The sequence below is a fragment of the Thamnophis sirtalis genome, unplaced genomic scaffold, assembly GCF_051295495.1.
Source record: "Thamnophis sirtalis isolate CommonGarterSnake01/CBP01778 unplaced genomic scaffold, rThaSir2_p1.2 scaffold_2, whole genome shotgun sequence".
Lineage (NCBI taxonomy): Eukaryota > Metazoa > Chordata > Lepidosauria > Squamata > Natricidae > Thamnophis > Thamnophis sirtalis.
In genome coordinates, this window is record NW_028261382.1 from 33892150 (window position 1) to 33906526 (window position 14377).

The following is a 14377-nucleotide window of genomic DNA, read 5'->3' on the forward strand; positions in this document are numbered from 1 at the left end:
GAAATCGATTTTATTTTATAATGCTTAAGAGCTGGTTTTCTAGTCAAGCTTTCTCTCGCTTATTCAGTATTCCAATTTACATTGTGTAAAATAGAATAGAATAATAATAATAGAATTATTTATTGGTCAACTGTGATTGGACACACAAGGAATGTTCCGGGTTTTGATCACCTGATCTCTCCCCTGGCGTTTCAGGCCCTTCATTTGATCAAGGCTCTGTCTGTGCTGCTCAATTTCTCCCCGGAGGAAGAAAACATGGTTAAGGAAACCTTGGAGTACAAGGTAAGGGGCTTGAGGATCCTCGGACACGCACCTGGTATGGAATGAGGTTCGTCCTGAGCGCTTAACACACTCCCCAAAATAGCAATAGCCCTTAGATTTATATACCGCTTCACAGTGCTTTTTACAGCCCTCTTTTAAGCGGGTTACAGAGCCAGCCTCTTGCCCCCAACAATCTGGATTCCCCATTTTACCCACTTCAGAAGGATGGAAGGCCGAGTCAACCGTGAGCTGGTCAGGATCGAACTACTGGCATTTGGTAGTGAGTTACTTACATTCTAACCACTGCCCTTCATTCCTTTGTTCCTTCCTTCCTGACCCGTTCTTTAGCTGTTCCCTTTGTCTGGTATTCTGACAGAGGCCTCCCAAGAGCAGGAAGCAAACTCCTTGTCCTGACAAAAACCCCTTTTATTGATTTCCTATGAATTCTGCTCATTCACATCCAGTAAAGTCTTTCAAGGGAGGATTTACGGTCTCCTCTTTTATTTCCTCTGGGAGGGACCATTCACCATCCACCTATGGCCTTATTCCCAAGTCGACCCCTGTTCTTTAGCTCTTCCCTTCCTCTGGCCACTCTGCGCATAAACACACTGGGAACAGGCTCCAGCTGTTCTTCTGCCCCATTGATGTCTGACTCCGAAGGCAGCTGATAACTGTCAGACGGCCCTGGCCCCCTCTCTGCCTCCGACACAGAGCCTTCATCAGAGCCTTCCCCAGACTCCAGGAGCGGCCCATGTTCCTCCCCGACCTCCTCGCTGCCATCTCTGCTGGCAGGCCACAACAATTTCATTCCCACCCCTTAAGCAAGGCAGGGGGGCGGGGGGGAAAGTTTCAGAGAGCCGCTCAACCTCCACCTAATTCCGGCGCCCTCCCTCTTTCAGATGTCCTGGTTCGGCTCCAAGCCCCATCCCAGAGGGACCGTCCGTCCGTCCGTCTCCAACCCGAGGATGATGTGGTCCTGAAGTTGTAACCAAGATGTTCTGCTCCGCTTGTTGGGTTTGGTGGTGGTGGGGGGTGGGGGGTGGTTTGTTGTTGTTGCCGTTTTCTATGAAAAGATGCACCCAACAACGGTGGTTTTGATGGCGGTGGCCACCGCGTGCCACGGACTCGGAGAGTGGAGAGGAGGAAGACGTTTGCAGAGTTGACTTATACAAGGGGGCCACTCTTGCCACTGATTTGTGGACCGAAAGAGTTACCATTCGTGGTGTCTTGGTGCCTTTGGGCTTTTGTAGGCTACCAAACATCTCCAGCGATGTGCAGCAGGGACACAGAAGTCTTCCCAAACTGCCTTGGTGGCATTTAATCCTTAAGGAGATGAAAAGCGTTACCCATCTTCCCACGTAGGTACCAACTCCGCCACCCCCTCAAGTCTATTAACACTACACCACGGAAGTTTACTAACAGGCGCAGTTGTGAGCGCCAACGGTTTGGGTGTGTGTGTGTGTGTGTGTCTGAAGCAGCTCTCAATAACTTTCCACCTGGCCGGCTTTTATCGGTCGTTTTTTGTTTTTAAAAGAAGAAAGAAACAGTTTTAAACAGGGCTTTCGCAGAGGTATGGGTGGCAAAGGGAAGGATTAGCCCCCTCTTTTCCCCTCGTTTGCAGGAAAAGGAAACCACGGACGGACGGAGCATGGCAGCAAAAATCATAAAACCCCTCGACGGTTTTTTTTTCCCTTTGCATTGTGCACAGTAAAAAAAAGTGGGGTTTTATTTGAATGGTTAGACAGGCTAATTGCAGCCCTGCTCCTCCTTCGCCGAATTAAACCTGTAGGGCTGCTTCCCCCCCCCCCACTTCTTTTCTTAAAACAAATTCACATTTGCACCCCAGCTTCGTTTGAACTTGAAAAGAACAGTGTTTTTACCCCCTTCCCCCTAAAAAAAACAAACAACCGAAGCAAACACTTTTAGCGAATAAAACTGCAGTGTTTTTACAAACTATTTAGAGTCGGGCTAAAAAAAAAATACGGTTCCAGCGGTTGGTTAAAACAAAGAAACAAACAAAACTCAACCCCTGCTAATTGCAGTCCCCCCAACCACTATTTCCCTCCCCTCCCCGCGCATTGCTAAGCAACGAGTATCTTTTGAACCAGCTGGGTAGTAGGCTGGGCCGCCTTTCGATTTGACGGGATGAAACGGAATGAAAGGCCACCCAGATTCCCATCAAGAAGGGAATTTCAAGTATTCTGCAGAAAACCCTCTCAAAAGAAGAGCTTCCGCTCAGGCCGTTCTCTTGAACGGTGAAAGCTGGCCGAGCAAATCGGGAGGGTCGTAGCAACGAATGCACTTTTGCTTCCTTGTACATAGAGAAGGTTAAAAACTACCCCGCCCCTCTGGGCGTTATGTCTATAGGAAAAAGCCTTGGTGGCTTGCCACTCACTCTGTGTACATAACGGACTCTTTTAACGATGGATGTGATGGCTTGAGTGAGACCCAATTTGTGGTACAATACAATTTTTTCTCTCTTGGAATTAACCTTGTTCTTGAGCTTCTTTGCTTGTTCCTTTGGTGAGATGCCTTCAGGACTGGAAGCCCTGGCTGGGGGTGGAGGGGAGGGGGCTCCCCTGAACGCGTAGGTTGGTCAGTGCCCCTCAAAGAGTAATAAAGAGGATTAGGGCAGTGGTCTCCAACCTTGGCAGCTTTAAGATCTGTGGACTTCAACTCCCAGAGTTCCTCAGCCAGCTTTGCTGGCTGAGGAACTCTGGGAGTTGAAGTCCACAGGTCTTAAAGTTGCCAAGGTTGGAGACCACTGGATTAGGGGACTGGAAGCTAAACTATATGAAGGAACTGGGTATGTCTAGTTTAATGAGAAGGACCAAGGGAGACATGATAGCAGTCTTCCAATATCTCAGGGGTTGCCCCAAAGAAGAGGGAGTCAAGCTATTCTCCAAGGCACCTGAGGGCAGAACAAGAAGCAATGGGTGGAAACTAATCAAGGAGAGAAGCAACTTAGAACTAAGGAGGAATTTCCTGAGAGTGAGAACAATTAATCAGTGGAACAACTTGCCTCCAGAAGTTGTGAATGCTCCAACACTGGAGGTTTTTGAGAAGATGTTGGATAACCCTTTGTCTGAAGTGGTGTAGGGGGTTGGACTAGAAGACCTCCAAGGTCCCTTCCAACTCCTATAAAAGGAGGGCGAATCGGACATCTTCAACCTGGCCAAACTTGATTGGGGGGGGGGGGGGAGGTGAAGGAAAATGCGGCCTGTTGGAACCCAATTCTGCTCTTCCTCTGCTATCATTTGCAAAATACGTTTATTTTAGCTTCACACAGAGGTCACCTATTGATCTACGCCCACCCCACCCCACTGCATTGGTCGAGTTTTACGGTCACCATTAACAGTGTAATTTGGGACGCAGTGTCTCCGCAGCTAAGACTTGGAGCTTGTCGATCAGAAAGGTCAGCAGTTTGGCGGTTCGAATCCCTAAAGTGAGCGCCCGTGACTTGTCCCAGCGTCTGCCAACCTAGCAGTTTGAAAGCAGGTCAAAAATGCAAGTAGAAAAATAGGAACCACCTTTGGTGGGAAGGGAACAGCGTCCTCCGTGCGCCTTTGGCGTTGAGTCATGCCGGCCACATGACCACGGAGACGTCCTCGGACAGCGCTGGCTCTTCAGCTGTGAAAAGGAGATGAGTACCACCCCCTAGAGTTGGGAACGACTAGCACAGATGTACGAGGGGAACCTTTCCCTTTAACCTGTTTAAGGAACCCACTGCGTCTCTCTTTGTGGAAGACAGAGCAATCAGCCAGTTTAAAGTTAATTCTCCAAGAACTTTTATTTTAATTACAGAGTAGCAGGCACTTTACATGAAACTGACGTCCGCCCGGCGATTCTTAACTATGTACAAAAAAAAAGGCCCTCTCGCATGAGAACGCCTGCCTTCCCTTAAACACCTTAACAGCTTTGCTTGACACCGTAGCTGCCACCCCCTCCCCATGATCTCCCCCACCCACACCACAAATGTGTTTAAATTAAAGTTTCACACCCACGCGCGCATACACACACATTCAGTGGGCCAGAGCAGCAGCAGCAGCAAGCCCGTCTTCGTTCAGGAAACAGGCATCTGGATGCCAACGCAAAATCACACACACACAAACACACAGTTTCCCTCCACTGCCACGCAAAATGGCAGGCTGCCTCCCCTCCCGCTGGCTCTGAGTCCTTCAGTCGGAAAACGAACGCAGCTTCAGCATTCTCCCTGCGCCTTCCTTCCCCCAACTGTGTTGAGTGGGAAGCTGCCGGTCATATAGGTGTCACCGAAACGTGGAGGGCTCTTCCCAGCTCCTGAAAAATGTTCTTGGTGTCCCCGGCTTTTTAAACCGTTTTCCGTGCGGTGAGAACCCGGACGATGGATCCGAGGCCGCCTATCGCTAACGCCTGAGAAGAGAAACGGGAAAATTAGTGGCTGCGGCATGTCAGCCGACTCCCCAAACGAACCTACCTATCATCCACTGAGGCAGGATTTTTTTTTTTTAATATAGCAAAACTCCAAAGTACTTTTAGAGTTGAAGTATAGAAGGATCTTGACGAGCCTTTGAACATTGGGCGCTATCTAATAAAATGAAATTCATGGGTGAATAAAAGTCAGGTTCTACATTTAGGCAAGAAAAACGAAATGCACAGGTACAGCATAGGTGGTACCTTGCTCAATAGTAGTGATTGTGAGAGGGATCTTGGAGTCCTAGTGGACAACCATTTAAATAGGAGCCAGCCGTGTGCAGCAGCTGCTAAAAAAGCCAACACTAGGCTGCATCAACAGAGGGAGAGAATCAAGATCACGTGAAGGGTTAATACAACTTTATAAGGCCTTGGGAAGGCCACACTTGGAATAGTTTATCCAGTTTTGGTCACCACGGTGTAGAAAAGATGGGGAGACTCTAGAAAGAGTGCAGAGAAGAGCAACCAAGAGGATGAGGGGACTGGAGGCTAAAAGATATGAAGAACGATTGCAGGAACTGGGTATGTCTAATTTAATGAAAAGAAGGACCAGGGGAGACATGATAGCAGTCTTCCGATATCTCAGGGGCTGCCCCAAAGAAGAGGGAGTCAAGCTATTCTCCAAAGCACATGAGGGCAGGACAAGAAGCAATGGGTGGAAACTAATCAAGGAGAGAAGCAACTTAGAACTAAGGAGAAATTTCCTGACAGTGAGAATAATTAACCAGTGGAACTCCTTGCCTCCAGAAGTCGTGAATGCTTCAACACTGGAAGTTTTAAAGGTTGAATAACCATTTGTCTGAAGTGGTGTAGGGTTGCCTGCCTAGGCAGAGGGTTGGACTAGAAGACCTCCAAGGTCCCTTCCAACTCTATTCTACTTTCCATGCAGCTGCCTTTTCCTAGGACCCCCATTGTGCCTAACAAGGGTGAGGCAGCAATTACGGCTTTATTTAACGCATTGATACACGTCGTCCCTCTCGCTGTCCGACAAGCTTCTTCAGTTCTGAGGAAGAGCCAAAGAGGCTTCTTGGGTGAGAAGTGAAGGAAGGAAGAACCAGAAAAAGTCCAGTTGCCTCCTGGGGGGGGGGGGGGAGGGGGGGAAGCACCTTTGGGGACCACCACAACCTGATGGAGGGCTGAAAATCTCCATAGACAAGTACCGTATTTTTCGGAGTATAAGACAGACCTTTTCCCCTCAAAAAAAGAGGCTGCAAAACCGGGTGCGTCTTATACACAGAATACATCATTTTTGGCCTCCTGAAAACCTGCTCCCTTTGCAAAAATGCTGCTCCCTTTGCAAAAATGGCCATGCAGAGCCTTTAGGCTTCCAGAGGGGCTGGGGAGGGCAGCAACGAGCAAAAAATGGGCCGTTTTTTGCTCAATTTTGCCTCCCCCACCAGACCCCAGGAGCACTATAAGATTCCGAATGCCCCCCCCTTTTTTTTGACAAAAAACGGGCCCATTTTTGCTAAACAATGGGCCATTTTTTGCTTGTTTTTGGGCCCCTGCCCCAGGAACACACCCTATAAGCCTCCTAAGGGCTATTCATGCCCTTTTTTGGAAAAAAAGCCAAACAAAACGGGCCCATTTTCGTGAAAAATGGGCCTTTTTGGGAGGTTTGCAGAGCGCAAAAACTGGTTTTTGTTTTTTTTAAAAATGACTCTTCAAAGCTTTGGTGCATCTAATACTCTGAAAACACGGTAGCTCACCCCGCTGGCCAGAGGGCATGGCGGGAGAGGCCCCGCCGAGCCACGAATGAGGGATTTAGCTTCCCAGGTGTGGGATACCGGCCGTACCTTTTCATGCCACTGGAGGAGGATGGCGCTGCTGTTCTCCGTCGGCTTTTCAAATCCTTTATAAATGTACTTCATGAGCAGGTCGATGCCGTTGCTGTCTAAGGAGTTGACCGCCTGCTCGATCTCGCTGCTTTTGAAGGAGGTCAGCACCTTCAGCACCACTTCCTGAGCCTGCTCCTGGGAGCAGAAAGGCAAGGGAGGTCAAGGGGGGCCATCGGCGGCAGCCCAACTCTACGCCGGCGACACTGGGAAGGATTCTCCGCCTCCGCTCTCTGGCGACGGTCGCAAGTGTGAAGAACGGCCACAAGCCAATTCCCCACCCCCCCGAAGTTATAATGTCGAACGGCCGCTAAGCGAACCCCTGCACACCCAAAGAATGCCATTCCTTTGCACAGCTCTCTCAAATCCCTTAACTCAGGGTTCCCCAACCTTTTGGACCTCAGGGACCGCTAAATTCCTAATTTTAAATCCCGTGGGCCACTATGATCTGCCTAATGACTGGGTGGGTGTGGCTAGGTGGTCATGTGACTGGGTGGGTGTGGCCAGCTCGATGTCACTCATGTCGAGGGGTGCCTTGCCAACCTACTCGCCACTCCTCGCCTGCCCGCGAGGCCCCAAGAGGAAGCGGTTGCTGGAGCTAAGCAGCCCCCAGGAGAAAAAGTTGGCAAAACAGCTCAGTTCAAATTGGATCTGACCGAGGAGGCAGCTCAGCAGAAGCACCTCACTGAGGACTAGGAGCATAGGCTTTCCAAGCAGAGGGAAGACCTGCGGGAGTGCAAGGCCAGATACCAGCGCCTGGAAGCTCAGTGGGCTGAGATAGTCAGCCAGTTCCAGGCCCTGATGCAGTCCCACTGGAATGAGGCCCTCCGGCTCTTCGCCACCAGCGGCTCTTCCCTCCAGCCTTCGCCCAAAGCCCCCCACCAGGAGACCGAAGCAGACCCCAAGCCTGAATTTCTGCCCCCCTCCGAACCTCACAAAAAGACCCCGAAGGGGGAGATTCTCTGCAGCCACACAAGCGTTCATTGCACATATACATCCCAGGGGCCGTAGTTTGAGGACCCCTGATTTACTGCGATATAAAAAATGCAAATATTTTTTTCTGCTGACCACCAATTGGCCTAACTAAACTCCAAGTGGCCAGGCTCCATGAAAGCCAGGCACCTCCCTTTGCCAACTTCCATGCCCTCCAGAATTCTCACCAACTCCTAGGGGATTTGATTTGAGGTCACGTTGATATAGAACGAAGTTAAAAATAATCTCCTTTTTACCTTTGCAACTGGATTCTTAGTGTTCACAGGGGAGTTTCGTAAAGCGGCGTGGAAGGCCCGAAGCAGGTCTCCCGTGCGATAAATGAAGCTAAGGAATTTGTGGGTGTGTTGTGTTCAGTCATAAAACTCTCCCCCCCCCCCCAACATATCTATAATAACAATCTCTAACAAGGCCAGTGACTGATGGAAGTGTCTCCACCAATGAGGTGGGAAATGTTCTAGGTTACCAGGTCAACTTCATTCCATCGGAAAGATGCTGGAAGAAGACTGAGCTGTCCCCTTAGGCTTCTGGGCACAAGGTTTGAAAACCAGCGCCATTAACATCTACAAGGAAGTTCATTCAAGCAAATTTGTTCCTGGCTCTAAAATAGTTTGGGATTTCAGATCCTGGGCTAACGGCAAAAGTAATTGGAACAGCTTACAACAGAAGCCAAAAAAGCCAACACAGTTCTAGGCTGCATCAACAGAGGGATGGAATTAAGATCACGTGAAGGGTTGATACCACTTTATGAGGCCACACTTGGAATACGGCATTCAGTTTTGGTCGCCACGATGTAGAAAACATGTGGAGACTCTAGAAAGAGGGCAGAGAAGAGCAACCAAAAGGATTAGGGGACTGGAGGCTAAAACATATGAAGAACGGTTGCAGGAACTGGGTATGTCTAGTTTAATGAAAAGAAGGACCAGGGGAGATAGGATAGCAGTCTTCCAATATCTCAGGAGCTGCCACAAAGAAGAGGGAGTCAAGCTATTCTCCGAAGCACCAGAAGGCAGGACAAGAAGCAATGGGTGGAAACTAATCAAGGAGAGAAACAACTTAGAACTGAAGAAAAATTTCCTGACAGTTAGAACAATTAAACAGTGGAACAGCTTGCCTCCAGAAGTTGTGAATGCTCCAACACTGGAAGTTTTTAAGAAGATGTTGGATAGCCATTTGTCTGAAATGTTATAGGGTTTCCTGCCTAAGCAGCGGGTTGGACTAGAAGACCTCCAAGGTCCCTTCCAACTCTGTTGTTCCCCTCTGTCCAGAGAACAAGCAAAGAAAGAACTCTTTTTAGCCCAGCAAAAGATTTGCAAAGACACACACACAAAAACCAGGATATAGTACAGCCCCAAAGCAAAATCTCCGCATATTAGAAGAACCAACTCGTCCTTATGATGTTTTAGAAAACACCGGATCTCAAAAGTGTTTTCGACATCAGTCTCTCGCCTCCTGGGAGAGCAGCGTGGGGAAAATATTTGCTCTGGGCCTGGATAAAAAAACGCAGCTTTGGCTAACGAAATTGACACCCATATGCTGGGTGGCGCCTGGTCATAAACGAATCGAAGAAGCTAAGCCGCAAGCAAAATCAGCCAAGGTTAAAAAACCTTCACCAAGGGTGGGACGCAAAGGCAGCCTAGAAATATTGGTTTGTTTGTTTTTCCTTTCCCCATCGTGCCCGAGGTATTTTAATTCCGCTCTGGGCAAATGTCAATTCAGTGTCCTTTCCCCCCCCCCCCCCCAGTTGCTGAAACAGGTCACAATCAGCAGAAGGGTGGTTCTGCCAGGCTGCCAATCACGCTCTCTTGCTCCACATTCTGTAAATCTGTCGTGGCACGATCGGGAACAGGCCGAGCGACATTCACAACCCCCCACCCCCACCCCGTGTGTTCAGATCCAGCCAGACCGGTCTCTGCCGGTCAAACCCGATGGCGCACATGATAACTGCATGGCATCACGGCTCCTTACGGGTCTCGTGTCATTCCTGGTGCACCGAGGACGCCCCGGGGTGCGGTTTCTCTCCTCCCAAATTCCTCAGCAATCTTGTCCTGTAACATCATTTCACCTCTGCGGGCTTGTCAGCTTTTCGTTCACAGGCTAAGCTGCGTGCGCCTTCATTTCACAGGGGTTGGGGTTTTTTGTTAGGTTTCTCAAAAGCTCTCCGGAAGTTAAAAGAAAAAGAAAAAAAAGACATTGGCAGATCAAAGTCAGAAGCACAGATGCTGCACCTGGCAACCACAGGGAACACATTCCCACACACTGCTGGCATTGTCTCAACACGCCTTTTAACGGCCGCCCCCTCCTTCTGTCGCCTTAAACAACATGCCATCGGAACCGTTAAGATGCTCAGCCCAGGGAGGGAGGGGAGACCTGCGCGCGACTGCGAAATTCACAGCCAGATCAAGGACGGGCCTCAACCTGCAGCCGCGGCGAAAGCAAAAGGGCTTTTTAAAAAAAAAAATTTAGACCCGTCGCAAAGGCAGAGAAAGAGAAGCAAATCCAGACAGACAAGCCAGAAAAAAAAAGGGGGGGGGGTTTCTAACGCAAGACACTGCAGGCTGGGAATGAACTGGTGGGTGTATAAATGCCGAAAGCATCCTCTAAAGCGTCGATGAAGCCCGGATAGAAATAGACACGACAGTTTTCCAGAGCACCCAGAAATGCCAAGAACGGTTAAGAGATCTGAAATGAGACCGCAGGCAACTCGAGCGCTAAAAAAAATAAAAAATAATAAGGCTTAAGGAACAAGACATTTACTGCAGGGGAAAAGCGAAGATTAGCCAAGGAATTGTGAAATTATTCCCCGTGGGGTTCCTCTATTCAACAAGCAGGCAGTCAAAATCACCTCCAGGCCACTCACCCCATTAAAAGGACTTGGCCAAACCCTGAACCAGCAGCAAATCCCACTGGGCATGAATGTCTCGTCATTTGCCTGGTGGAACTGCATAGCTTCAGTCACTAGAGAGGGGAGACTAAGCCAAAAAGTGGGAAAGGGCTTCTTTAAAAAAAAAGTGGTCTGTGAAAGGACCTCCCCCCCACCCAAAATCTACCACGAAAAGAAAGAACAGAGAAGGAGCCGCATCCGCTCTTCAGCTACTCCCGGGCTCAGATCGATGAACACCCCATAACATCCACGGAGACATGTTGGGCTTCCAACTCCTGACAACAAGCACTAATGCCCAAGAAAGAGATATGGATGAAGCTGTTGACGAAGGGGGAGACCAGCCAGGTTGTGGGGAGGGGGCAGAAAGGGAGATGCAGTAAACGGATGGATAAGAGAGAAAGATGAGTGAGATAGGTAGATATGATGGATAATTTTTTTTTCCCTGTAAGCCGCCCGGAGTCCTCCGGGATTGGGCGGCCTATAAATTCAATAAATGGAAATGGATAGAATGGACAGATGGATAGATACCAGTAGGAGAGATAGATACATAGAATAGAGACAGGAGACAGGGGTTCAAAGATGGTGATATAGAAATGGGAACAGATGGTGGGTGGATAGAAGGGAGGGAGGGAGGGAGAGAGAGAGAGAGAGAGAGAGAGAGAGAGAGAGAGAGAGAGATGGATGTATAGATAGGATAGATTTATACATAGATAGAGATAGGGGTATATGGATAGATGGATAGACAGAGATAAGTATTGCAGATAAAGAAGATAGATTACAGAATGGATGTTTATAGATAGAAGACATAGAAACAGAAAGATGCTGATAAGTAAACATAACTAGATATATAGAAAGATGAAAGCTATAGACCAATATAAGAGAGAGCAACAGAGAGATAGATAAAATGAAAAGATAAAGAGATTAGCTTAGATGATGGATAAACAGGGATGGATGGATAGATGATAGATAAATGATTGGTAGGTAGAGAGGTATGTTGGTAGAAAAGTAGATGATAGGTAGATATATAGGTAAACAGGTAAGTAAATAATTATAGGTAGGTACAGAATAACAGTTGGAAGAGAGCTTGGATGGCTGGATGGATGAATAGGTAGTTGGGTAGGTAGATGATAGGTAGACAGATAGATACAAAATAACAGTTGGAAGGGACCTTGGAGTTATAGACAGACGATGAGGTAGATAAAATGGATGGATGGATAGATGGGTAGCTAGAGATGGATGAACATAGATGATGGATAAATAGAGGGATAGAGACACAGATAGTGGTAGAGATATAGACAGACAATGAAGTAGATAGATAAAATGGATAGATGGATGGATAGATGAAAGAAGGGAGAGGGAGGGAGGTAGATATAGATGACAGCTTTAGATTGATAGATGACGCAGAAGGATAGATAATAGGATGGATAGATGATAGACAGGTAGATAGATATGGATGGATAAACAGACAGACTAGATAGAGGATAGGTAAGGAAATAGATAAATAGGATGGATGCACAGATGGTAGAAGGGAGGGAGGGAGATATAGATGACATAGAGAGAGAGTGGGGAGGCAGAAGGAGACCCTTCCCCAACGGATCCTGAAAGGGGGGAAAAATCCTCTTTCCAGGCAGGGGAACGAAGTGAGGAGAGAGAAGGCAGAGGCGCATGGGTCTTGTAGTCCTCCCCCTCCCATCCCCAGCGCCCCGAAAGGATATTGCCGCAGCGCCGCCTCCACCTCCGGGCCGGGCCCTCCGTTGCCGTCGGCCGCGCCGGCCCCGCTCCCGGCTTCGGCGGCGTCGGGCTCCTCCACGAAGCGGTTCTCGTCGAACTGGTCGATGTCCAGGCGGCGGAAGCGCGAGGAGTAGGAGCTGCGCGCCATGGCCGCGCCGGGCGGCCGCCTCAACCTCCGCTCGCTCCCTCGCACGCCGACCCACCACCCTCCGCGGAAGCGGAAACCCCACCCGCACCGGAGAAGGGGAGGAGCTCAGCGGAGGACGAGGGGGGCGCGACCGTGAAGGAGGAACTTCGCCCTGGGGCGTGGCCTGCTGGGGAAGCGTTCTGGAGGCGCTTCGAAGGTCACGTGACCTTTCACAACTCCCCCCCCCCTCTGGGATTCAGTTTCGCTTCTGTTCATTCATTCATTCATTCATGTTGCTTCTCTCGCTCTCTTCTTTCTCTCTCCCATCTTTCTCTCTCCCATCGTCTTTATCTATACCTATCTATCTAACAATCTATCCTATATCTATCTATCTATCTATCTATCTATCTATCTATCTATCTATCTATCTATCTATCTATCTATCATCCATCTATCATCTATCTCTATCATCTCTCTCTATCATCTATCCTCTATCTATTTATGTCTATCCTCTCTCTCTCTCATCTCTCTCATCTATATCTATCATCTATATCTATCATCTATATCTATCTATCTATCCTATATCTATCTATCTATATCTATCTATCTATCTATCATCTCTTTATCATCTATCCTCTTATTTATGTCTATCCTCTATCTATCTATCTATCTATCTATCTATCTATCTATCTATATCTATCTATCATCTATCTATCTATATCTATCTATCCTATATCTATCCTATATCTATCTATCTATCTATCTATCTATCTATCATCTCTCTATCATCTATCCTCTATTTATGTCTATCCTATATCTATCTGTCTGTCTGTCTATCTATCTATCATCTATCTATCTATCTATCTATCTATCTATCTATCTATCTATCTATGATCTCTATCATCTATCAGATAAATAATATATCTTTATCAATCTATCTATCTATCTATCTATCTATCTATCTATCATCTATATTTATCACGTATCCATCCATCATCTATATCTATCTATTTCTATCTATCTGTCTATCGATCTATGGATCTATCTAACTATCTACCTCCTCTCTCCCTCCCTCCCTGGTCCCTTCCAACTGTTACTCTGTTTATATCTGTCTCTCTGTCTATCAGAGAGACAATCTATCATCTATCTATCTATCTATCATCTCTAATTTCTAATCTTTATCTTTCAAAGTTGAGTAGATAGATAGATGGACAAACACCCACTGCCCCAATTGGCCCTGGGATCAATTGACCCTGAGATCTACTTTTTGCCTAAGAGCATAGACTACTCTGCTCCCTCCCCCCCTGAACAACACCCCTGCGAGGTAGGCTGGTTAAAAAAAAGGTCCTGCTCAGAGGGGACCCTCAGCTTAGGGGCAGACAGTGAGGTTCCAACGCCTCTTGTTTTCAGCCAATGGGAAGAGGTCTGAGAAAAGCCAAGGCATTGGCCTAAGTGCAGGTTGAAGGGCCAATGGGATGACCCGTCTAAGGGCCAATGAAAGTATGGAGGGCCAGGTTGGTGCCACCAATCAGCAGAGAGCGGTTTGGGGCGAGAAAGGTATAAAAGGAGGCTGCGAGTAAGGGAGCTGTCAGACCAGCAGCCAGAAGAGCAAGAGGGAAGAAGCAGAAGAGGAAGCTAGAAGAAAGAAGGCAGCTAGAAGAGGAAGATGAAGATAGAAGCAGAAGAGGAAGAAAGAAGGCAGAAGATTGAAGGAGATAGAAGCAAAAGAGGAAGCTAGAAGAAAAAAGGCAGAAGAGGAAGAAAGAAGGCAGAAGATAGAAGAGAAAGAAAGAGGAAGATAGAAGAAAAGTTTCTGAGGAAGATGAGATATAAAAGAAAGGAGCTGAAGCAGTGTCACTATAAGAGGTCACTCAACTCTGCCTACCAAGCCTTTTTGAAGGCAAAAAAAAAAGAACTTAAACCAGTTTTCTAGTCCTCAGGTTTCCTGGGAACCCAAGAATTTCCCTTTAGAAGATGCTGAGGGTGCGGCAGTAAAATAAAAACAGCCAAGAATCTGAGGTGACTTTGTAAGTAGAATAAACCAGGCAATTAAGAAAATAAAAAAAACATTGGCTGAAGGGAGATTTTGGTGGGAAA

At 47.8% G+C, this 14377-nt stretch overlaps 2 protein-coding genes across 5 annotated transcripts in view; one reads left to right on the forward strand and one right to left on the reverse strand.

Annotated features, from left to right (window-relative positions):
* The window catches only part of GOLGA1 (golgin A1), a 36123-nt gene extending 33376 nt beyond the window's left edge, over window positions 1-2747 (forward strand). For all 4 annotated transcript variants that reach the window (XM_087704712.1, XM_087704709.1, XM_087704710.1 and 1 more), the window contains exons 23-24: window positions 196-282; window positions 1161-2747. In XM_087704712.1, coding sequence (XP_087560838.1) covers window positions 196-282; window positions 1161-1241 — 168 coding nt within the window. In that variant the 3' untranslated portion in view covers window positions 1242-2747. The remainder of the gene's footprint in view (window positions 1-195; window positions 283-1160) is intronic.
* A 1285-nt stretch (window positions 2748-4032) lies between these two features.
* Window positions 4033-12382, reverse strand: ARPC5L (actin related protein 2/3 complex subunit 5 like). Its single transcript, XM_087704713.1, has 4 exons — window positions 12138-12382; window positions 7778-7850; window positions 6510-6686; window positions 4033-4653 (listed from the first exon to the last, which is right to left on the reverse strand). The coding sequence occupies exons 1-4, from the start codon at window positions 12299-12301 to the stop codon at window positions 4591-4593; spliced, it is 477 nt and encodes a 158-aa protein (XP_087560839.1). The 5' UTR covers window positions 12302-12382; the 3' UTR covers window positions 4033-4590.
* Window positions 12383-14377: the final 1995 nt, after the last annotated feature.